This window comes from Macaca thibetana, chromosome 15 (assembly GCF_024542745.1).
Source record: "Macaca thibetana thibetana isolate TM-01 chromosome 15, ASM2454274v1, whole genome shotgun sequence".
Classification (NCBI taxonomy): Eukaryota; Metazoa; Chordata; class Mammalia; order Primates; family Cercopithecidae; genus Macaca; species Macaca thibetana.
In genome coordinates, this window is record NC_065592.1 from 96,541,778 (window position 1) to 96,567,056 (window position 25,279).

A 25,279-nucleotide genomic window follows, 5' to 3' on the forward strand; every position below is an offset into this window, starting at 1 on the left:
CAAAAAAACTGAGCATCTAAGGAAGCAACAAGGCAAATAAATCCAGAGGCTGGATCTTTAACTAGACAACTGGCCTGCATTCTTCAATCAGTGATGAGCAGTAAGAGACGAGTGTTCTAGATTTAAAGAGATTTAAGAAACATTACAACCAGATACAGTGTGTGGTCTTGGATTGGATGTGGTTTAGCTAAACTCCTAAAATAACAGATGTTTTGGGGACAATGGAGAACATTTGAAAGGTATTAAATGAGAAGAAAATTGATTGACATGGAAAGATGACTGATTTTATGTATGTATACATATATATATACACATATGAGTGTATACCTCTATATGTATATATAAAATACATTTATAGGTGCAGAGAGAAAGTGTGGGAGGATTTGTACATTGGGGTTACCTGGGGGTAATTTTGGGGGAATAAGAATATGATGGTTTGATTTTCCTTTTTTTCTTATCAACACTTTCTAATTTTTTGTTTGTTTTTTGAGACACTTTTGCTCTGTTACCTAGGCTGGAGTGCAGTGGTGCAATCATGTCTTACCGTAGCCTCAACTTCCTGGGCTCGAGCAATCCTCCTGAGTAGCTGGGACTACAGATGCGTGCCACCATGTCTGGCTAATTTTTAAATTTTTTGTAGAGATGGGATCTCACTATGTTGCCCAGGCTGGTCTCATACTCCTAGGCCTAAGTGATCCTCCCCCACTTCACCTCCTAAAGTGCTGGGATTATAAGCATGAGCCACTGAGCCCAGTTAACATTTTCTAATTTTCTGATATTGAAAAGAGATTGCTTTCGTGATCACAAAAGATTGATTTAAAAAAAATCTTCTTTAAAAAATTGATTTAAAAAAAAAAAAACCCCAAAACAAGAAATACCTTTCCAGGCAGCAATAATGAAAAGGAGCCTTGAGGCGAGGTCAGCCCAGCTGCTAACAAAAGACGTGCGAACACCTCCTGCCAGGCCTAGGACTTACTAGGAAGACCCCAGCAGAGACCATAATTCCACAGCCTTGTAGTCCCACTTTTTTTCATTTTGAGGCGCAGGTGAACAATTTAAGATTCGTCACAATGTAATTGAATGTGCAGAGTGACTTCCCACTGGCGATGATTGCTGAAAAGGAGTGAGGGAGGGGATTGGGAGGGAGGCACAGGTTTTCTGCCCGGGCCGATGCTGAGTCCTGGGTGGGAAGCACGGAGCGGGCCTCTTCTACGCGGGGTCTTGATAGCTCTGCTGATCACTGGGTAAGCCCCATGGGGCCAGGTTTTATCAGTGATGTATTTTCTTCATTGAGAAGAGTATCAAGTGAGTTAAATAAATGGCACACAGTTTTTGCAGACCCACCCGCACATTAAATGACATTTGTATGCTGAAATAATAACCAGAAAGTTCTATGCTCTAACCAATGAGTCCTTTCTCCCAGGCAGATTAGAGAGACTGGAGGATGAATTTGAATATTCAAATGAATGTCCGCCCTGGTGTGTAGCGAGGGGGGAAGGGGTAGAACTGGCCAGGGGCTTCTCTGATCACGTTTTGATGATAAATGCTTGATAATGAAGAAATGAAAAGCAAAGAGAAGAACCAGAGGGGGAAAGAAGGCTCACTGCACAGTAACTTCAACTGTGATCGGCGAGGTCACATCTGCCCTGCGGGAGGGAGGTGAAAAGGCAGAGGGTACACTCTGTTCCTTAGTGAAATCGCTTAAGCACAACTCAGATCAGCTGGCCTGTCTGGCTGAGTCCCAGGACCTAGAGGGACCAAACTGGCAAACCTGCTTTCCAATATGTAGGTAATCACATTACCATCATTGCTTAGGGTAAGACGGATGGTTTTTACAGAATAGCCCTGATTGTGAAAGGCTGTTTGTGGGTGTGTTTGACTGAATATTTTATACCCTCAAGATGTGCAGTTTAAATTAGATGGTGAGGAAAACCTAAATGCATAAAAAATAGGACTATTAAGAGAGAAAACTGATGTTCGGCTCTTGTGAGGCTGTTTAGCACCACATGCTCTAGGATCTCAATATCGATGTTCAGTATTGTCCATCTCAGCAGGGTGATGTTAGCTAACACGTTTAAACTCCTTTTTACCACTCTACCAAGATTTTTTTTTTTTTTTTGAGACAGTTTCATTCCTGTTGCCCAGGTTGGAGGGCAATGGCGCAATCTTGGCTCACTGCAACCTCTGCCTCCCAGATTCAAGCGATTCTCCTGCCTCAGCCTCCCGAGTAGCTGGGATTACAGGCACCTGCCACCATGCCTGGCTAATTTTTTTTTTATTTTTAGTAGAGACAGGGTTTCACCATGGTGGCCAGGCTGGTCTCGAACTACTGACCTCGTGGTCCACTTGCCTTGGCCTCCCAAAGTGCTGGGATTACAGGCATGAGCCACCGCACCTGGCCTCTGCTAAGCTATTAAGCTGTTAAATTGATTACCTTGAATGATGTGATTTTTGTACATTAAATATGGTCAAATAGCAGTAATTTTATACGATTTGATCTAAAAATTGACCTTTCCTTTAGAAGAGCTTAGATGTGAGTTGAGAGACGTAAGAGTAACTTATCAACAGACACAAAATGATTAAGAACTAGAATTAAGAGGCCTTGCTTTGAAGTCAATAATACACAGATTCGTTCATGCTCCTTAAGGTTTTTCCTTAACTGACTCCATGTGGCTGAATCTTTTTCTCTAGATGAACCACACTGTCCAATGTTTCAGCCCCAAGGGAAAATGAACCCAGTTACTATTTAATACATGCAACTCAGATTTATCCCAAAATATGATGAGCTACCTAGGCCAGTCACCTTTTTCCAAGAGTTGACACCAGAGGTTTTTTAGAAAAAACTCCACCCTCACACGACCAAGATTTGTGTGCGTGATCAACATTTAGAAGAACGTGCTAAAGAGGACACTGAAGACAATTCTCAAACAAGAGTTAATATCTGAGCTGCTGCAACATCCTTGCCACAAAAATGCAGCTCCCCAAGTGACTGCGCCAGAGGACACAGGGCTCACTTAGATGTGGAAGCTCTGGTTGTGTTTCTTTTAAAATCAGTCGCATTACTTTACAGTCACACCTTGTAAGAGAGGGCTCAGGGTCTCCAGCATCCCTGGAGAGCCATCTTCTTTCTTCTGCTTGCATTTTCCTCACTTCTATCCCGTTTGAATGGTTGTGAGCTGTTAGGGATTTTATTTGATTTTTAGGGCTTCACTATTTGTATTCATCTTGATGCTCCTCATATAGTGTTTGTCCTAATCATGGCTTCTAGTACAGAGTCCAAGTTGAACTGCTGGAATTACGGAGCAAAATACTGAACTGGTATTTTCTTCCTTGTTACTGGCTTGCTGTTCCATAGGCTAAAGGAAAGTAGTGACTTTCCAGGCACAGTTAAATAAATGGTCATAGTTAGTCCAAAGTGTCTTGAGAGATGATCAAAGTTTGGGTCTCAGTTCTGACCTAACTTGCTGGGTCATATTTGGCAAATTTATTAACCTCTGGCAACACCAGTTTCTTTCTTAAGAAAATGAGAGCATTAACATAGATAATCTCCCAGTTATTGTCTGATTCTAAAACAATACAAGTCTATAGAAAACCTTGTTTAAAGTTAGGCTGTTATTTAAATTGTATCATCCTTAAGCATTCACTTTTGTGGAGAGGAAAAGAGAGAAGATAGCTCAGAAATAGGTTGGTGGGAAAATTCAGGTTTTGAAAATGGTTGGTGGCATTTGAGTGATATAGAAATAATTTAGATTTGACTATTTTTTGAATATATAGTCATTTTTTTTAAGACAAGGTCTCACTGTGTCACGCAGGCTGGAAAGCAGTGGTGAGATCATGGCTCACTGCAGCCTCAACCTCCTAGGCTCAAGTGATCCTCCTGCCCCAGCCTCCTGAGTCACTAGGACTATAGGCACATGCCACTATGCCCGGCTTTTTTTTTTATTTTTTGTAGAGACGAGGTCTCACTGTGTTGCCCAGGCTGGTCTCGAACTCCTGGGCTCAAGTGATCCTGCTGTCTTGGCCTCCCAAAGTGCTGAGATTATAGGCATGAACCACTGCCTGGCCGGATATATTCATCTTTATAAGAAAACATTATAATAGGAGAGCTCCAGGAATTCTGGAGGGTTGTTTCCGACACCTAAAGCTTCTCACTTTTTTTAGTGCATTTGAAAATTGGAATTCATAAAAAAAGAATTAGTCATTTATATCAGAATAAGTTCACGGTCACCTTGAAGTTTCTTTTTGTACGTGGAGGATGATGTGCCTGTTTTGCTGTCTTGTCTAAGAGCTGAGCAATTAGGCAAAAAAATGGCATTTGTGGGATTTTTGGCATTAGATTTCGGGCTGATATTGATTGGAATATTTCAGGTTGTCATCTTGAGCTTCAGGCGTCAATCAGTACCCTAGCCTGGGTGGGAACAAGGAGGTTGCGCCAGGAAGTTTGGGCTTGATCGTGCTCGCTGGTGACATCCTGCCACCTTGTGGCCAGCTCTGGACTTGAGCATTAGGCCTCGTTCCCTAAGTGGCCAGGCTGCTTTCCGCTGTGCCCAAGCTGCAAAAGCAATCTGTGACAATCATTTCCAGGCTTCTGAACTGACAGCACAATTCTGTGGGTTCTATTCATTATTTATAGATTCTTCTATAAATAATCAATCTATTTATAGATTGATCATAAAATATTTGCATTGCACCCCGTCCCAAAGGAGTGTCCATATTCCTTTTATTCTTAAGAGCGCTCACGTAGCTGATGGGACAGCAGAAACGGAAAAAGGTTAAGTGTTGGAAATGTCAATCTTTGTTCTGCTCTGAAATCGATTCTCGCTTCAGGCAAGCCCCAGATCTGGATCCCAGGCTCTTCCTGGTTCTGCAGATTAAACTGCTCATCCCTGGGAAGAGCACTGAACCCATCCTCCGCTAATGGAGCATTTTACTAGTGTGACTGCATTTCACAGCATCTGGCTGTGTAGACATTTTTGTCTTCATTTTATAAGTTTACTGAGGTTCAGAGACACTGAGTAACTTGTCCAAAGCCGCGCAGATGATAAACAGTAGAACTGAGACCCAAACCTAAGTAACCTGACACACTCTTAACCCCTTTGCCCTTTGTCTGCGAAATCAAGTAAAAACACTTTACTACACACACAAGGCAGGTATAAGATCGAAGGAGATAAAAATACAAATGAAAGCCTTTCGTGATGAAAAATATCTATCCACGTGTTGGTTAACTTTTAAAATGCCTGTTATTACTATTGTTGTGCATGCTGCTGAGATGATTGTTAATGGCAGGCCAAAATTTTCTGTTTCATAAATGGAAGAGTGAGTCCTCAGAGGGAAATATTCAAAATTGATTAAAAGGTTATTTGCAGTTGCTATTAATGATGTTCTCTAACACTCTCATTTTCCCATTTGCTGCCCAGTTTCAAATGAAGTTGATCCTAATTAGAGATTCCATTTGTAGGAAAAATAACTTGGGTGTGCATTCAGTATGTAAATTAAAAGGTGGCTTTTAATAGTAAGGGAGATAGTAACTAAACCAGTGTGATAAACTTCTGAGATTTTAGCCTGTGGCTGCCCAGGTGAATTGAACAGTTAATTTAGATTAAAGATGAGAAAAGATGCTCAGGCATTCTTACTGGGGGATAAAGAGGACTTCATTTTGTGTTCTGTTTGGGTGAGACTAGAATTATTCAGAATGACTGGCTATCCTGAAGATATCCACGCATCCCTCTACTTCACCAGTGTAAGTCCAGTATTTGCATCATGAAAATAAGTAATGCTCAAGGTAAAAAACAAACAAAAATTGGCATAGACTTCTTTTCTCAAAGCCAGTGTTGGGTTATAGGAAAGAATATGTTAGCAAAACCTAGTCATAAGTTATAAAGGAACCATGTTGGATGCAAAGTGTGTAATTGTCTGCCATAGGTGGTACAAGTTCCCCACTCATTCCCCACACAGTGTGTTCATGAATCATCCCACCAACAGGTTAAGGCAAGAAAGAGACCCAGGTTTAACCAGCGAATCTTTGTGGTAGGGTCCTGCTTGAAATGCTCTAGAATCGATGGAGCAAATATGAGGATCTATATCAGCAAGTGTCTCACTTAAGTGCTTAAATTTGCTGAAAATGTATCCCGTGGCTTCAGGGATGCCTGTCACTGCCTCTGGGTTGGAATCCATTCTGGTTTCCTTTATGAGACATAAATTGCCAATGTTTGCCACTTTGTATTCACAGTTGAGGTGCATGACTCCTAAGTTAAATATTTATATTTTTTGTTTCCTATGCCTTATGTATCTGAGTTTTGTTCATATCTATCTGTATTTTGTATTTAGAAATATGCAGAGAGCAGAAGTAAAATATCACACATTGAGTTTCTTCTCCTACTACATGCATGTGCATGCAAAGACACATGCTTTTATTTTTATTCATTTATTTTTTTTAAGACAGAGTCTCACTCTCTTGCCTAGGCTGGAGTGCAGTCGCAGGATCTCAGCTCACTCCAACCTCCACCTTCTGGGTTCAAGCAATTCTCCTGCCTCAGCCTCCTGAGTTGCTGGGATTACAGGCGCCCACCACCATGCCCAGCTAATTATTTTATTTTTAGTGGAGAAGAGGTTTCACCATGTTAGCCAGACTGGTCTCGAACTCCCAACCTCAGGTGATCTGTCCGCCTCGGCCTCTCAAAGTGCTGGGATTACAGGCATGAGCCACCGTGCCTAGCCTACGTGGCTTTTAATACATTTAAAATAACCTAGAAAATTTAAACGTAAGTAACATTGAATGTATTAAAGGAGAAAATAAGCCAAAAATGGAAAGGTTGAATGGGGTACCCTTTGTGCAAGGGAGGACATGGCTATTCTATCCTTTTCTCATTGGTGATGCTGGTGCTGGAGCTGGTGGTAGACAACACGGATGTGGGTTGATTCTATAACAATTTGGCTTCTGTAGTCACTTTCTTATCCTCCCACCAGTTACCTCTGAAAGTCACTGCCTAGCTAGTGTTTGCAAGGGATGAAGCAAGCAAGCATTCAATTTAGCGTAGCACATGGACAACTACACGGGGCAATTTCAAATCATCTACACTTTGATTCTCCTGACCTGTGCTGAAGAACATCATGAAACACGTTGTTTCTAATATAAGGAAGTAGTTTCAGTTGTTGTTAATTACAGCAAATGATAGATGCCCTCTTTATAAAGATTCAGAATAAATTTATTTGTTTTTAACATCAGAAACAGTAGTATTTCTTTTGAGAAATTTAAAAAATAAGCATATGATCCCAAGAGCTGTGTTCTTAAAAAGTTTTACAGCCATGTCAACCTCTGGAAAGTTCGCATCTAAATTTGCAACTCATTAATAGCAAATATATATGGTTTTTATGGTATATATTCTTGTGTTGTTTATTTCTTATTCTATTATGTGTTGCCATTTTCTTTTTTTATCTCACTTGCATTAGCAGTGAGGATTAAGCTTGGCTGTGGGGAATGGAAAACGCAAAATACCAGTAGCTTAAATAAGAGAGAAGTTTCTTTTTCTCTCGGGTAAGATTCTGAGTAGGGGTCCAAGTTTAGAATGGCAGCTCCAGGATTATTAGGAACCCAGACCTCTTACGTGTTGCACTGCCATCCTCAACACCCAGCTTTCAACTCATGGTACAAGATGGGCTGCTGTGGCTCCAGTTATCATGTCCATCATCCAGCCAGTAGGAAGGGGAATGGGAGAGAAGAGGGTCACAATTAATCCTCCTTTTAAGGGATGCTGTCTAGAAGTTGCACATGCAACTGACATTTACATCCCATTGACCAGACCTTAGTCACCTGAGTACACCTAGCTATGAGAACAGCTGGGAAAGATGGTCAACCATGTATTTTGGCTGAAAACGAGCAGTCTTAATACTGCAGAGGAAATGGAGTTGGGCTATTAGGAGACAAGTAGCAGGCTGTGCTATATCAATTGGTAATTCAGATTATTTTATGGATCTTTGCAAATCACTTTAAATTCTGTCCACACTGGGGGAAGGGTGGTTATAAGTAAATGAATGAATAAATGAGTTTAAATTCCTTAGGAGGAGGATGGATCCTGTTACTGCTTCTGTTTTACGTGAGTCTGCAGAATCTCAGAACAGGCTCTCTGATGCAATGGAGTTATTGAACAGTTTTTGTAGATCACAATTTGAGATTCCCAGATCACTTGGTCTCCAAAAAGACAGTGGCAGTGAGCTTGAGCTGCTTTCTTTAGCTCTGAAACTCTAATGAGCAATATACATACACCTGAGCTGAATCTGCAGAGGAAGATAAACTTTCCTTGGTTTGAAGTAAATTTTTGTCAATATAATATCTTAATACTGCCTCTCTCATCCAATCAGGCTGGCAGTTACGTAAGTCTTCGATTTAAAAATGGGGAAAATGATTTCTCTTTCTTTCTTTCTCTTTCTTTCTTTCTTTCTTTCTTTCTTTCTTTCTTTCTTTCTTTCTTTCTTTCTTTCTTTCTTTCTTTCTTTCTTCCTTTCTTCCTTTCTTCCTTTCTTTCCTTTCTTCCTTTCTTTCCTTTCTTTCCTTTCTTTCCTTTCTTTTTCTTTCCTTTCTTTCCTTTCTTTCGAGACAGAGTTTCACTCTTGTTGCCCAGACTGGAGTGCAATGGCGTGATCTCGGCTCACTGCAACCTTTGCCTCCTGGGTTCAAGTGATTCTCCTGCCTCAGCCTACCAAGTAGCTGGGATTACAGGCATGCGCCATCACACCTGGCTAATTTTGTATTTTTAGTAGAGACGGGGTTTCTCCATGTTAGTCAGGCTGGTCTTGAACTCCTGACCTTGGGTGATCTGCCTGCCTTGGCCTCCCAAAGTGCTGGGATTACAGGCATGAGCCACCGTGCCTGGCCGATCTCTTCAGTATACACATTTTGTTTGGCAGACAAACACCTCTCAAAGAATGGGACTCTTGAGGTGCCTTGGGGATGGAGGGACATGACAAAAGATATGGGGCAGTGAAAAGTTTGGGTGCTACTGACTAGAGTTATTTTGCTCGGAGATTTTAAAGTTAGATAGCTAGACTAGAGCAGTACTTGTCACACATCAGTTAGCCTAGGAATGTAGTTAAAACTGCAGATGCCTGGGCTCCACCCCCCAGATATTCTGATTCAACAGATGGCTTGGGAACAGCATTTTGACAAATATTGAACTAGCGGATGCTGATTGCCCAAAGTTGAACAACATTTCAAAGGAGTAAACCTTCCTTTGACACAAGAATATGAACAAGTCATTAAAAAATACAGGGTTTGGTTTAGATACTTTATTTGTCTAGGATGCTGAAATGTCCGGCATTTCTGTTCTCCCCCAACAATCTCTCATGAAGCTGGGCCTGCAGACCCATTGCACACAATTGAATGTGAACTTACAGGTTAATGATTTGATGAGGGGCTTTTAGCACTTTCTGGCAGCTCTGGTCACCTGATATGCCAGGCACCAATGGGCATGGAGAAAACATCCTTAGTTTCCTCCTCACCATGGCAACCAGTGCATCCTGATCCCTGTCTGTCAGTTTCCAGGCTAGCGACTCTACGGTCACCTGTGTCATAGCAACAGGAGAAAACTGCAGTTGACTTTCGCTTTCCAAATGTCTTGGAAACAGGGCTTTCAATTCTAAACCCTAACTTCCACTCCGCGGTTTCCTGGGTACGAAGCTGTTTGGACTCTGGGAGTTGGTGGCTTGAGAGAAACAGGAGGGAGGGGAGATTCTGGGACATTAGTATATTGATGGCAGGTGTGCGTAAATTGGAGCTGTCAGTTGGACCAGCAGGAAATAAGAAGTATGAATCTTAGGGGAAGGGAATGAATCACATTCACAAAGACAGCTTGAAAAATTGGCGAGGAGGCAAATGACAAGTTCTCCACTCTATATGAAATATCAAGATTCAAGGAAAATCAATCATCCTTTACCTTTAGGCGTTTTGGGGGTTATGACGAAATTAGGACTAGAGGGAGTAAGCAATGGAAGCCTTTAATTTTTCCTAATATTTTACCGTAACAAATTTCAAACATACAGCAAATTTGAAGGCAATTTATAGTGTAAATTTAGATTCTGTCATTAACATTTTACCTGACTTATCACTTATTGTTTATCGTTGTTGTATATTCATCTATCCTTCTATCAATACACCTTAGTTTTGGAAGTAGCTTTGATTTTAATATTCTGATTATTCTTTCCCTCCCTCCCTCCCTCCCTCCCTCCCTCCCTCCCTCCCTCCCTCCCTCCCTCCCTCCCTCCCTTCCTTCCTTCCTTCCTTCCTTCCTTCCTTCCTTCCTTCCTTCCTTCCTTCCTTCCTTCCTTCCTTTCGTTTTAGTGTTTATTACCCTCCTTTTGTCTTCATCCACCCAAAGCCATAATCTTTAATGATTACAACAAAGAACATGATAGTGATAACAAAAATTTGTTAAAGCTACATTTGCTGAACATATACTATATGACAAGCACAGTACTAGCTACTTATATTATTATCTCAATATTTGTCAGAATAGGAGATATAATTATCCCTCTTTTGATAATAAGGAAGCAGAATCTCAGAGATGAGTGGCTAAACCAGGATTCAAACCCAGTCTTGTCTGGTAATTTGCTTTGGCAAACAAATTTCAGGGGATTAATGGCCCTAGGAATTTCATTTCAAAGTAGGTTAGTGAAAAACTCACTAAAACCACCTCAAACCTATTATGGAGATCATTGACAAAATCATTTTCTGCCTTTAGTTTATGTAAAGGAGCCTTTAGTTCAGAGTGGAATGAAAAGGCTAATCTTTGAACCATGATTATCTGTGAACACTCTGGGTATCTGCATTTCTTTGTACGAGAGTGAAGTAGGCAAAAATTTCCTCCTTTTTGTTGTCATTGCAGAAACTTATTGAACTCTTCTATGGGCCAAACATTACACATTCATTTAATTCTTTCTTTCTTTCTTTCTTTCTTTCTTTCTTTCTTTCTTTCTTTCTTTCTTTCTTTCTTTCTTTCTTTCTTTCTTTCTCTCTCTCTCTCTCTCTCTTTCGTTCTTTCTTTCTTTCTCTCTTTTTTTTTTTTTTTTTTTGGAGACGGAGTTTTGCTCTTTTTGCCCAGGCTGGAGTGCAATGGCATGATCTCAGCTCACCACAACCTCTGCCTCCTGGGTTTAAGCGATTCTCCTGCTTCAGCCTCCTGAATAGCTGGGATTACAGGCATGCGCCACCACGGCTGGCTAACTTTTGTATTTTTAGTAGAGATGGGGTTTCTCCATGTTGGTCAGGCTGGTCTTGAACTCCCGACCTCAGGTGATCTGTCCGCCTTGGCCTCCCAAAGTCCTGGGATTACAGGCGTGAGCTGCCATGCCTGGCCTCATTTAATTCTTAAGGCTAGTTCTCTGAGGCAGATATTATAATCTTCATTTTAAAGATCAAACAGTTAATGTTCACTGGAGCAAACAGACAGACCAATAGAACAGAGCAGAAAGTCCGCATAATCCCAATACAGGGGACTTTATGATAAAAGGGATGACAGTCATCCCTTGGTATTCCTGGGGGATTGGTTCCAGGATCCCCTCAGATACCAAAACCCTAGGATGCCATAAAATGGGATAGTATTTGCATGTAATGTAGGCACATCCTCCTGTAAATCATTCTAGATTACTTGTAATACCTAATACAATGTAAATGCTATGTAAATAGTTGTTGTAGTGTATCATTTAGGGAACAATGACAAGAAAAAAAGTCTGTACATGTTCAGTACAGACATAACCATTGCAGGCCTAGCTACATTTTCTATTCAAGGTTGGATCCAAGGATGCATAATCTATGGATACTGAGGCCAGCTGTACCAGTATTCAATAAGTGATATTGGGACAACCATCTAGGAAAAAATGTAAAAAAAAAAAAAAAAAAAAATCTGAAGCCATATCTCACACCATTTAGGAGGACAAATCCCAAATGAATCAAAGACAAATATGACAAGTGAAGCCACAAAAGTTCTACTAGAAAAGATGAGAAAATTTCTTTATGACTTTAGAGTGGGGATGGCTTTCCTATGACACAAACTCTAGAAGCCATAATAAAAGAGATTGATATATTTAAGTATGGAATTTTTTTTGTTTGAGTCAGAGTCTTGCTGTGTCTCCCAGGCTAGAGTGCAGTGGTGGGGTCATGGCTCACTGCAACCTCCACCTCCCAGGCTCTAGCCATCCTCCCATCTCAGCCTCCTGAGGCGCATATAGGTGCATGCCACCACACCTGGCTATTTTTTTTGTAGAGATGGATGGTCTCAAACTCCTGGGCTCAAGCGATCCTCCCACCTCTGCCTCCCAAAGTGCTAGGATTACAGGTGTAAGCCACTGCTCCTGGCCTAAGTATATAAATTTACTTTACATGTGGAAACTTCTTCATGGCAAAAAAAAAAAAAAACACAAAAAAGTAAAAGTACAGATGGCGATATGGAGAAAATATGTGCAATTCATGCCACAGATAAAGTGTTATGCTTCCTAACAGATAAATAGCACCTATTAATGTCTGAGGAAAAGACAACCTTACCAATGCAGAAATGAATAAGGGTAGCAATAGACTGTTCAAAGAAGAGGACATGCAAATGGCTCTTAAACATACAAAAAGATGCCCAACCTTATTAAACAAGAGAAATGTAAATTAAAACAACACTGGGGTACCATTTCCTTCGCATTTTATAAACTAAAAGTTGAGTTAAATACTGCACTGTGTATGGTTGGTGGAAATATCAATTAGTCAAATCTTCATGGAGGACAATCTATTTCAAAATTACAAATGTACACGCACTAAGTTTCAGAAGTTCCATTTCTAGCAATTTCTCCCTTATAGGAGAAAATTTTGCCTACTTCACTCTCGTGCAATATTCTCATATAGTCACACCTGTGGGAAGCGACATAGGTAGAGGGTATAAAGTGCAGCATTTTGTTGTTGTTGTTGTTGTTGTTGTTTTGTAAAATATGGGACACTAAATAAATAGAAGACTATTAAATAAATTATAATAGAGGCATGTGATGTATACAAAAGAATGAAGAAAGTTTCTATGTAGTGATTTGGAAAAAGCCCTAGGATACGTTAAGCAAAAAAAAAAAAAACATAAAAAAAAAAAAGAGCAAGGAACAGAACCATGTATAGAGTATGCTGCTGTCTGTGAACCATGAGTATAGCGAGTTTACCCTCCTCCCCACAAAGGAGAATCTGTGGTTGCCCCTGTGGGTAAGCTGATGGTGTAGGACACACAGTTCTGGATTCTGCTTTTGCTGGTGAAATTGCTGGCTATCCTCTGACTGGGTAAACAAACCCAGTTCCTCAGAGATCAACGCAGTGCTCACCCCTCCCCAGCTGTCAGCCTTGTATCCAACTGTACTGGTACCATAATTTTTGATTCTCTGAGGGCTGGGACTTCTCTTTTCTTCCTGGACTCAGGGCAAGGATGGTTGGGCAAACTTACTTTTGTCTTATTCATACCCGATGTATCTGTGTTGTCAGTGTAAAAGTCCACTGAAGACATAAACTGTTTATAGTTCCAACACTTAAACTAGAAAATTCATCTTTAATCCAGTGAAGATAACCTGGTATGTCATTTGCCAAAGGTTGTTACTAATACAAAGAGGTTGTCAGTGGTGAGTGTATGAAATCACACATAAGCCCAGGCTTGCTGACTTGTTTCAACTACCTTCTTTTTATTGGATTTGATTTAAGTGGACAGATATCACTGGATGTCTTTGTTGTGTACAGCGTCAATGACTTTCTTCCTTGCTAGCAGAATCTGAGCTTTTGATTACTGGAAGTAGACTGACTTTATATTGGAAATATGTTATCTATTCCATGACTGATTATTTGGTTTTGTCCAGAGGCCTGGCACAAGGTATGAAACATGCTGTTGGCAGACAAATCTCTATGTGTCTCTGCACTTTTTGTATGTTTTGCAAGAAAAAAAAATCACTAGTCATGAATTTGTGCAAATATTTGACTACATTTATTGCCCGTTTGTTAATAATCATAAAATATAGGAAATATCCATGATGGCCAATCATAGGGGATAAGTTAAATTATGGTACCTCATATAATGGTCTGCCCTTCAGTGATTTTAAAATGATGATGTAAAAGAATATTTAATGTGGGAAAATGTTCTTGACATATTAAGGGGGAGAGGGGAAAAGCTTCCTCAAAATAAATCACAACAGTGTGATCTCATTTAAAAAGTGTTACACATACACGCGCGCACACACACGCAGACATCGAATGGCGATACATCATGGATTATTAGCACTCGACATATTTTTTGTAATGGGACATGGGTAAAGTTCTGATTTTCTTCTTAAGATTATGAATTTTTCTACAAAAATATGATTACGTTTGCAATGAAGCATTTTGCAAAAGCTATTATAAAAAGAGGAAGAGATAAAATGCCTTCCTGAGTGCCTCTACTAATCTAGTTCGCGGGACAACACAGGATATTACGGAGTCACCTCCAGATTCCAAATCTCTGCCTTTGTCCTCTCAGGCCCATGCAGACTCCCAGCCAGTTGCTGGGGAGACTATCTGGATCTGAGCGTTTCCTTGCTATTCAGTTCTGGCCGCTGTTGTGCTCATACACCTCAGCAGAGGCACAGGTAAAAACCTTTAATCTGATTAAAATTTCCCTCAAGCATATTCCTGGTATTGCTGGTAAGAGGAAGGAGAACGCATTTCAGAAATTAATTTCATCCTCATGTCATCTGAAAGGCCAAAAAAAAGCAACTCCTCCACCCATTTTAAATGCAATTTTGATTGGATTCTTTCTGAATACTTCAGTAGCTTTTGAGAAACAAAACAAAACAGCGTTCCTGAGCGTCCAGCTGCAGCCTCCTGCGAGCACATCATGTTCCGCACGTCTCGCTGGTTCGAGGACGCCTCGTCTGTTGCTATGGAAACAGAGTAGTCAAATCAGACTGCGACGGAGGACTCTCCCGAGTCCCCGAGAACAAATTGTTTCCTTCTGTTTGGTTCCATTTGGTTTAAGTAGCGGCGGAGACCCTCGCTTTCTGGATAAACTATTTTCCCGGGCCGGACACTGATAAATGGACGGTTAAAGACAGCAAATAATCCTCAACTCTAGATGTCCTTGTCAGAACGGGCTGCGGGATTGAGTTTTGATGGGTGAATTCTAATGAGAATTAGGGTCTTTGTTTCGCACAAGTGCTTTCAAGAACCGGCCAGCCTTTTCCATAAATGGGATTACATTTATTGTAGCCACTGAATAACAAAATTTTCAGCCCACAGACGCTTCTGTAACTTGCACGCTGCTTGAGGCAAAATCGGTTTCAGAGCGAGCAGCGCGCAACGCTCACATACGTCAGGCTTTATTGGACTACTTTCAAACTTCCAAGTGTTTTTCACATTTCTTTTTCTTATGTTTTCATTCACGTTTCTGTACTTTAAACATATGAAGTCAAATGTGAATGTAACTCTTGCTTTTATTGGAGTCTAAGAAAAGCCAAGTGATTCTTCTCAAAATGCAGCAACGGGCTGTTATGTGGCACAGGGCCCGGCTAATCAAATCCTATTCAACCACCAATGACCTCATGGTGCTCTGGTTGCCCTGTTATTCCCTTTTGAGACTCATCACTGGTCTCCCATTTTGTGGCCTGAAGCCAACAATTTTCTCAATCCCTGTGAAGAACAGCAGATAAGTAAAGAGGCTCTGAAGATTAGGAGGGAGAGAAAGGGACATAGGAAACAAACTACCATGTGGGTAAATCACACCTGCACATCCTAATTCATATTTCCAGAGCATAAAATATTCTGAAACACCTAACAAATGTGTGGAAAATAAAAGTTCTTCAAAAACAAATATTCTGCAAAAACTAAAAGCAACCTAAATGTCCATCAAGAGTAGAATGGATATTGTGGTCTAAAATTGTGGTCTACAGTGAACTACTACTTAGCAATAAAGATAGAACGACCTACTGGATAAAACGTATACATTATGTTGGGTGAGAAAAACAAGGAACAAAAGAACATGCGTTGTATAATTCCATCTATATGAAATTCTTTAGGGGAAAGAAAAGTAATCAGGCTAAGGGGAAATCTATAGGGGATCTATAGGGGAAAGAAAAGTAATCAGGCTTGCCTGGAGGGATAGGGGTGAGTTTGGGATACTAGGGAACTTTCTGAGAAAGTCAATGAGCTACATTTGACTGGGGTGATTGTTATGTGAGTGTACACATTTGTCAAGATGCATCAAACTGTTTACATAAAATCTGTGCATTTACATACATAAATTGTATCTCAATGAATAAAAAGAATGTATCTTATAGCCTTTCTCTGTGGGGTATTCTTTTACATGTTTTTTACATGCAAATATATTTAATCCTCACAAAAATATGAGGGAGAAGTATATTTATTTGCATTTTACACATGGGGAAACTGAGACAGAGTGGTTACATAAATTTCCAAGGTAATGGATCTAGTGACTGGTGGGACCAAGACTTGAGACCTGGCAGTCCGGCTCCAGAGCTGGGCTTTTGGCTGCTGAATCACATTTCCATACCTGCTAGAAGTGGCAACCAGCTTGTTCTCTGTTTCCTAGAAGCGTTTTTCCAAATATGATAGCAGAACAATTGCTCATATACACAGAGAGAATCCAGCTACCCTTATTTTTGCATTTATTTATGTTGGGTATTCTTCTAATAATTCCATTTAGCTTCAACATAGTCAACACTACTAAACTATAGGCTTGCATTGCACATGATCAAGAAGGCCAATCTCCTGAACTTTGTTTGCTAATCATTGTACAACACAGTTGATGTTATAACACAAGCAAAATTATTTACCTGATTTTGCTAAGAGGAACTGGGAAATGTGAAAGTGATTCAGGCATTGGGCTAGAAAGAAGATTCATCCACTCCATTTTGATATTATAACTTACTGTATTGTTTATCATATAGAGAGAAAAATTCACAGGGACATCAAAATATTAACTGTGACCGACTATAGGAAATGAGATTAAGATGAGAGGAAGATTTTCAGTCTCTCAGTTTGCAATGTTTACGACAAGTATGCATTTTTAATGAGATTCTATAAGTTAGACAGTCAATTGTTCTTGCTTGTGTGAAGGTTAGCTATTTTGTAGTCCTCATTCATTCACTCATTCGTTTGTTAAACAAATATTTACTGAATGTCTACTGAATGCCAGGTACTAGGTACTGAAGAGACATAAGAACTAGTATTCTAGAGGTTAGACATATGGACAAATCATCATGGAATGAGATAGGCACCCTGCAGTTGTAAGGATTTAGTTTAGACCAAGGAATACTGCCCCAACTCTGTTCTTGTCCATAGTGATCTGTGGGTTTGCCAGTTCTGCATGACCAGAAGGTGGAAGGAGAGATGAAGCATTTCTGAATGACCTAAGGTTTTCCTATCCTCTTATTTTATGAATATTATTGGAAGTATGGCCAGTACTTGGAAGAGGTAGGCTTTAATTCTTCATGTTAATATGGCTTGTAAGACTTCAGTTTTTTCCTAATTCTAGTTTCTCATGGCAAAGTTGTTGGTTGTCAGTGGCCAGAGGACTAAATTTAAAGGTTGTCATTTGAGTACTTTTCTCTGTTCTGTGGCTATAGGCTATCTTCCTAATACCAGCCACTGTCCTTCCATTTTGCAAAATGCATAATGGTTAGGAAGGGCTAACTTGATGTAGGTTCACTGTTTAATCTCCAGAGTTTCCTGGAATGAAAATGCAAAGTAGCCCACTAATAACCAGGTTGAAACTACTCATTCTATAACCAATGGGCAGTCACATTGCCTTTGTGATATAAAGGAAAATATCATCGTTATAACAAGGTTGTGTAGTTTTTAGTGCCAGAAAAAGAAAAGTCTATGCTTTTCTTCCTGCTTGAGCTTAAAACAAAATTAAGTAACAGGCTGTAAAGAGCAGCCTTTCTTAGGACCATATGGTTCATTAGCACCACATGGTGTACCTGTACCAGAGACAGTTATTGAGTCCTGCGCTCCTGCCTGTTTAGAATGTGAATGATTGGCTCCCCTTGCCCCACTCCAGTACAGTCAGGGCAGCTTAATCCTTCCTGGCACACTGTGTCCTTGTTGGCTTATAATACCTTCTTTATAAGCATACTTGATTTTTGGAATTGTTCTGTAACTGGAAATCAGTCTCATTGGACAAGTGCACGTCTTAAGCTCTTCGCAGTGCCCTACCAGCCTAATTAAACTACAGAAATATGAAAGTAATCAAGTGGGAACATTTGCAAAATGAATGCCTGTTAGTAATCTGCATAGTTACAGAGACTGTCACTTAGACCTAACTGCTGGGATATGTTGACTTTACCAATGGGGAGAAAAAAAAAATCAATGTTCCATATCCCATGACTCCAATCTATTTTTGGCTGAGACCCAAAGGCCTCTCCAGGGTCCGAAAATTTGTTTATAACCAGTTTCTGGATTGCGAAGAGAAATATCATTTCTGCCCCCTCCCCTTTTTTGCAAACCAATAGAGAACAACATGGAGAATAAGCAGCAGTAAAGTAAACTTCCATCTTCATTGAAACGAGGAAACACTGATATCTGGAACCATAATACTGTATACAAAAGGGGCTTTCAGGTTAGGGAAGATTACCAGTGGGAAGACACACAGGAGGCTAGGGGCTTTGGAGTTCGTGGGTGGACTGGATAAAGTAGGAAGTTCTCCCAAGGAGATGTTGCAGCCCTGGCTTGAAGCAAGGTCGGGGAGCACAGACCAAGAGCAACAATCTGTCAGCAGTGAGTGGGCTCGAACAGCTGAAAAACGTAGGCACGCCGTCTTTGCCTACTATACGTATGTGGGTGAAGGAGAAACTGGGGAAAACAAGCAGCCTTCCACTTCTATGTCTGCTAAAGGGAAACAAAAGCATCACCATGCACCGGCCGGGCGCGGGGGCTCACGCCTGTAATCCCAGCACTTTGGGAGGCGGAGGAGGGCGGATCACGAGGTCAGAAGATAGAGACCATCCTGGATAACACGGTGAAACCCCGTCTCTACTAAAAATACAAAAAATTAGCCTGGCGCGGTGGCGGGCGCCTGTAGTCCCAGTTACTCGGGAGGCTGAGGCAGGAGAATGGCGTGAATCTGGGAGGCGGAGCTTGCAGTGAGCCGAGATCGTGCCACTGCACTCCAGCCTGGGCGACAGAGCGAGACTCCGTCTCAAAAAAAGAAAAAAAAATCACCATGCACCAAAAACCTCCATTAGGTTGTTTCACTGGGAGAAGGGCCACCTATAACTTTCACAGGGTATTGGTGAGGTTTCTGGAGGCAATAAGCTCAAGAGGCTTAAAACAAGCTCAAGAGGCTTAACCAGCTCATTTTGCTGGTCCTTGGCCTTTACTATCCTCCATAATATAGCTCAGGAATAATACCCACTTTCTCAGTTCAAGGATGCACAGTATTAATAAGGAATCAGCGTAGGACCTGTGCGAACATATTGCATTTATAAAGGAATGTCACACATATACACAGAGGTAGATGAAAAAACACATCAGAAAGGTCACATCAAAGCAGGTAAAAATTAAGATATTTCTCCAAAAACTAATCTGACATCTTATAATACCAGAAATATACACACACTTCAAATCTAGGAAATCATCCTATGAAACTGCTCTGACCAATATGGTAGCCACTAATACTTGAAATATGGAGTAATCGAGTAACAAAATTTTAAATTTTAAACTGCTAGTCATTTCAGTTATTGGAAAACTTTTAAGCACATTTAAACCAACATGGGTATGTAAATTTACTTTGCAAATTTAGATATTATGAAATCTAAACATGGATTAAGTATTATCAGTAAAACTTTAGTGTCTCAACTGAGATATACAAACCAGACTGAGACTTAGTTTGATAAGAATGAAAAATATCTCACTGAAATAATATCTCCAATGTATTGGGTTAAATATATTAAAATTAATTTTACCTGTTGTTTAGTGTGGCTACGAGATCTTAAATTACATGTAACTTGCATATGTCTATCAGACACCATTGCTATAGAAAAAAAAGCACCAGCATGCAAAGTAAATGTACATGCACTGTCCAAAGTAGGAAAAAGAGAACCCCCAAACTGTAAACAAAGTAAACGCATGTCCACAGAGGAATGGTATAATACATATACATAACATTCTGTAGGGTATGATCAACTAGGACACCAAACATTGAGAATGGGGGGAAAACATGCAAATATATTTTCCTAAAATTAAGTCTGAAGACTGCAAGGGCACATTGAACTCCAAGGAAAATTGATACAAATAATGATAAATATTTTAGTATATCACACTTCAGGGATAAACAGTCCTCTGGACATTTAGGCTCCTCCTTCACCACCACAAAAAACAAAACACACAAAAAACCACAACTATTTACACATAGATTTTTCTTTTAAGTTACTCTTGTACACAAACAGAAGGAAAAATAGAAACAAAATAAATTACTTAAGGTATTTCAAAACCTTTTTCACATTCAGTGTCTGTTTCTTGACTTGGTAATTGACGTTTGTGTTTTCTCACAGCATGTGGTCTTTATGCTATTAAGAGCAGTGGTGACGGGCATTTCATTAAAGAGCACACCACCATTGTCTCTGGAATTTTCTTCTTAGACACTGACACCCATTCTTCAAGTTTGATACTGATGCCTTCCTGGTCAGTAAAATTATCAACGCAAGGTTTTCAGAGCTCAACCAGGACTTTTTTTCCTCAACTGCTTCTTACATGGCTTTTGACTGAAGAGTAACTGCTTTGTCACCAGGAATACATTACCAAATGTGCACATGAATAGGCCTACCATTATGGCCTACAACAGGATGGCTCCTTGAAGGGAGACAAGGATGTCATATACCCTTGTGGTGTATCATATTACTTCTGCAAAATATTCACTATCCCTCCCTATGACAGAATAATTTAACTGTGGTGACTGACATCGTGCCTGTCACAGGACTTGTCTTGGCTAATGGAATGTCATGGAAATAAAGGGTATCATTTCCTAGCGGAAGATGAAAGAGCCATCACGTGGTTCCCACCTTTCTTTTCCCTCTTAAGACCAAAATGCCCCCGCTTAGAGGCTGCTCCTTTAGACTGGGTCCTGAAGCAATATGCATTACAACCAACATGGATCGTTACAAACATGTGAGTGAAAAATAAATCTGTAAGCCACTGAGGTTTTTAGGGTTGTTTGCTAGTGCAGCATAACTTATGCTTAAACTGACTGATAGAACTCTTAAGCAGAATGGATTTAAACCCTGGTTTTGGTATGGTCCACGTGTTCTCCTCAAGGACTCTTGATTTCTGCAGGACTTCCTGAGGGTAGTCAATGAGTTGGTGATTGATGACTAGTTTCCCCTTATGTGAGATTCAAGTTCAGGCTATTTCAGGTAAGCCAAGGTGTATGCAGAGTGACCTCATCTGAGATGTGCTTAAACTGAGTCACCCTGAACTACTTAGTGGACACTAAGTGGGTGTGGGTGAGTCAGAGCCCAGTTGTTGGGAGCTGCCATTTATAGCTGTATTCTGGTGAAATGCCTTGGAAACATTAAAGTCAGAAAATACCTTTGAGACTGGAAACCACACCACCTCACTTTGGGACATCACAGAAGTTCTCCGTGGGAAAGGGGCTGGTGGGGAGGGGAGGGGAGGAGGAAGATGTTGTAGCTCTGAAGGTCCACTCTTGTTTTTCTTCATTTCTTGCCATTAAAGCTGATTCCATGATGGAAGTATCAATCTGTGGGCAGTAGTTTTTTTTTTTTTTTTTTTTTTCCAAAGTAGAAAATTCAGCATCTGTACTTAAGAGTTCCACTGGAGAAGTGGCTGACCTCGAAATATATTAGGGATCCAACTGCAGTTAAATGTTGATGGATTCAACAATGTGCAGCAGCCCTTCAAAGAATACAGGCTGTGGTTTCCTCCTGGGAAGACTTCACCAGGACCCTTGGCAACAGTGCTGGTAGAAAGTGGAAACAAACAGTTAGATGAGCCATAGATGGCAGAAACAGTAGGTGAGCAGACAGTGACATTAAAAATAGTTCAGGGCAGGAACCTGATTTTCTCGCCCACATTCTGGTTAGGGTGGATTAAAGGACAGAGGCACTGGGGAATTCATTTTGGCTCCTAAATTCTGGGTGTCCTCAAGAACTTTCCCTATTTCCTCCATAACAAGCAAAGATAGGATAGAATCAATCGTTATAAAACACTTGCACATTAAGGATGGCATCTTGGGTGGGAACATTGATTTTGCAAACAGAAACTGTACGGGGTAGGGGTGGCTGCCATGGGTCACTGGTGGTTTCTTGTTCACCATAGACGATCATCATGTTGTCTGGACAGTCTGGATCCCCTTGAAGGGGAGCCAGCAGAAGGCGGCAGTTAAGGGCATAAGCTTAGCAGGCAGATAGACCTGAATTTTGTATCTCACTTGTGCTTGTGCTAATTTTGCTGGAGTAGGCATAGCTTCCCTAAGCCTTAATTTTAAGGAATGCAAAAAAAAAAAAAAAAAAAAAAAAAAAGAGAGAGAGAGAGAGATAGTTCCCAACGTACATAGTGGTTGCAAAGTTTAAGTGAGCTAATTCATACAAAGTGCCTAACACACAGCTGGGTGCATATTAAACGCTTGAGTAGCACTAGCTAGTGTTATAGTTGCTGGTCTTATCTGAGGAAAGTCAAAGTGAAAGGTGGTTGGAATCACTGCATAAGTTCTTACTTTTTTTTTTTTTTTTTTGAGATGGAGTCTTGCTCTGTCGCCAGGTTGGAGTGCAGTGGCATGATCTGGGCCCACTGCAACCTCCGCCTCCCGGGTTCAAGCGATTCTCCTACCTCAGCCTCCCGAGTAGCTGGGACTACAGGCGCCCACCACCACGCCCGGCTAATTTTTTGTATGTTTAGTAGAGGCGGGGTTTCACCATGTTGGCCAGGATGGTCTCGAACTCCAGACCTCGTGATCCGCCTGCCTCAGCCTCCCAAAGTGCTGGGATTACAGGCGTCAGCCACCGCGCCCGGCCACTTTTAAATAGAGTCATAAAGTTATAAAATTAAGTGGATGGGGTATTTAGGTCTGATTTGATTATTAATAATGGAGTATAAAGAAATTATAATCAAGAATACAATACCTGTTCAACAGACTTTGGCAACAAGATATCACCTTGGTTGTGTTTCCAGGGAAACTGGAGGTGAAGGCATTCTCTAAAACGTGATGGCAGTTGATGTCCACAGGAGTGCTGGAGAGTATGCCTAGAAGCAGAACAGAGTCCCATTTATTTTATTATTTGTTTATTTTTTAGTTTTATTTATGTATTTGTATATTTATTTATTTATTTTGAGACAGAGTCTTGCTCTTTTGCCCAGGCTAGAGTGCAGTGGCATGATCTCAACTCACTGCAACCTCCGCTTCCCGGGTTCAAGCGATTCAAGTGCTTCAGCCTCCCAAGTAGCTGTGATTACAGGTGCACGCCCAGCTGTTTTTTGTATTTTTAGTAGAGAGGCGGTTTCACCATGTTGGTCAGGCTGGACTCAAACTCCTGACATCAGGTGACCCACCCACCTTGGTCTCCCAATGTGCTGGGATGACAGGTGCGAGCCACTGCACCTGGCCCCATTTATTTTATTAATTAAGGAAGTCACTGAACCCTCATTCTGTTCTTAGCTTCTCCACCACACCGCACACCTTTAACTTTACAATATGCCGAAGAGCAGCTCTGACTCTCAGCTTTCCGTGGCGGTGTGTGCTGCACGTGCAAGCTGGAGGCACTGCCTGTCCTGAAAGCTGCCATTCATCCTGTGGGCACCAGGACACAAAGGACAGAGTGTAGTACCTGCGATGCAGGCTGTCATGAAGCAGGCCACGGTCCCCGCGATCAGAGCTCTCACTGCTCCCGAGGCGATGTCACGCTTTCTGGAAGGGGCCATGGATGCTGGGAAACATGGAAGGAGGGATGTGAGATCAATGTTGAAGTATTGATTAAAACCCTTTGCCTCTGAACATTGTTCTGGGGCTGGGCTCAGGTCAGCTGGCTTTTTTTTTTTTTTTTCTTTAACTTAACTGGGAAATTCAAGATTCAAGAACCTCGTAATAAACTCCACATACAGAGAAATTCTCTGCTGTGGGAAGAAGGGAAGAGGCTTGTTTGCCAAAAGGCTCAAAGGCTTTCATTCTCCACAGAAGAAACACCTCCTATGTTTCATCCAAAGGGCTGTTCATTGAGGGCATGGCAAGGCAAATGAGTGGCAGGAGGGATGACTAAGGAGATGATGTGTAACTCAACTGTCACCATCTACTTCTATGCCCATGGCAGACACCACTAAGAAATCACAGCCTTCTCCCACTGGACTTCCAATGGCTCTCAGAATCCTTCTCCAGGTGCCCATCATAAATCTATTGGCGTCGGCATGCAAGGTGAAGCCTACAGGTCACCCCTGGGCTGGGAGAAGCACCTGTATGTTTGAGAAAATTCTTCCTGAGGTCAGCTTGGATGTGCATGGGAAAACTATATTGCAGAGTAGAGATTAAAAAAAAAAAAAATGGACCCCAGAGGACTCATGACTGTTGAAAAGGCCCTTTTCTTCTCCTGACATGAATAACATTACAGAGCAAAATGGAGATCCAAGTATGTCTATGTCACATCTGTGTTGCTGAAGAATGTTCTTTTCACTTACTGAGTCCGCCGATCACAATTCCTAGGGACCCGATATTGGCAAAACCACAGAGAGCGTAAGTGGCGATTGTCTCAGAACGAATCTGTAAGCAAGCATAAACACATATGTATACACAGTCTGATCTGGCTTAATAAATCTGACATCCGACTGGGCTTCATTTTGACCATAAATTCAATATTGACAAATAAATGCACAGTCCATGGTATCAAATGTCCATTACTTCCTAGACCCCTTTTACCATCTCCACTTGAATTTTGTGGGAAAATGGAAGGGGACTGTGTGGACTCAGTGACTCTCTACAAAAGGCTTACAATTGGTAGCCTTGGCTTCTACAAATGCTGCTTTCTGGTCAATAATGCCTTCTAATATTCCATATGACCTGGCCATCTGCTACAGTGTGCCAGGGTCAGGACTAGTAGCTGGAGATACAAAATTGGTCCCAGAAAATATTCACATTACATTTACTTGACAAAGGACGTGTTCAGACTATATAAAGAACTGTTAACTCAATAAGATGATAAACAGCCAAGGAAAAATGAATAGAGATTTGGATACTTCACAAAAGCTCTGCAAATAACCAAAAAGTACATGAAAAGATGTTCAACATCATTG

At 40.9% G+C, this 25,279-nt stretch overlaps 1 protein-coding gene and 1 long non-coding RNA gene across 2 annotated transcripts in view; one reads left to right on the forward strand and one right to left on the reverse strand.

Moving 5' to 3' along the window:
• LOC126937632 (uncharacterized) overlaps positions 1 to 25,279 on the forward strand; it is a 210,249-nt gene that overhangs the window by 159,086 nt on the left and 25,884 nt on the right. The window lies entirely within an intron of this gene.
• SLC28A3 (solute carrier family 28 member 3) overlaps positions 20,193 to 25,279 on the reverse strand; it is a 64,281-nt gene continuing 59,194 nt past the window's right edge. Inside the window, exons 15-18 of the mRNA XM_050761201.1 lie at positions 24,668 to 24,749; positions 23,827 to 23,925; positions 23,125 to 23,245; positions 20,193 to 21,962 (exon numbers count right to left, since the gene is read on the reverse strand). Of these exons, the coding sequence (XP_050617158.1) occupies positions 21,806 to 21,962; positions 23,125 to 23,245; positions 23,827 to 23,925; positions 24,668 to 24,749 (459 nt within the window). The 3' untranslated portion in view covers positions 20,193 to 21,805. The remainder of the gene's footprint in view (positions 21,963 to 23,124; positions 23,246 to 23,826; positions 23,926 to 24,667; positions 24,750 to 25,279) is intronic.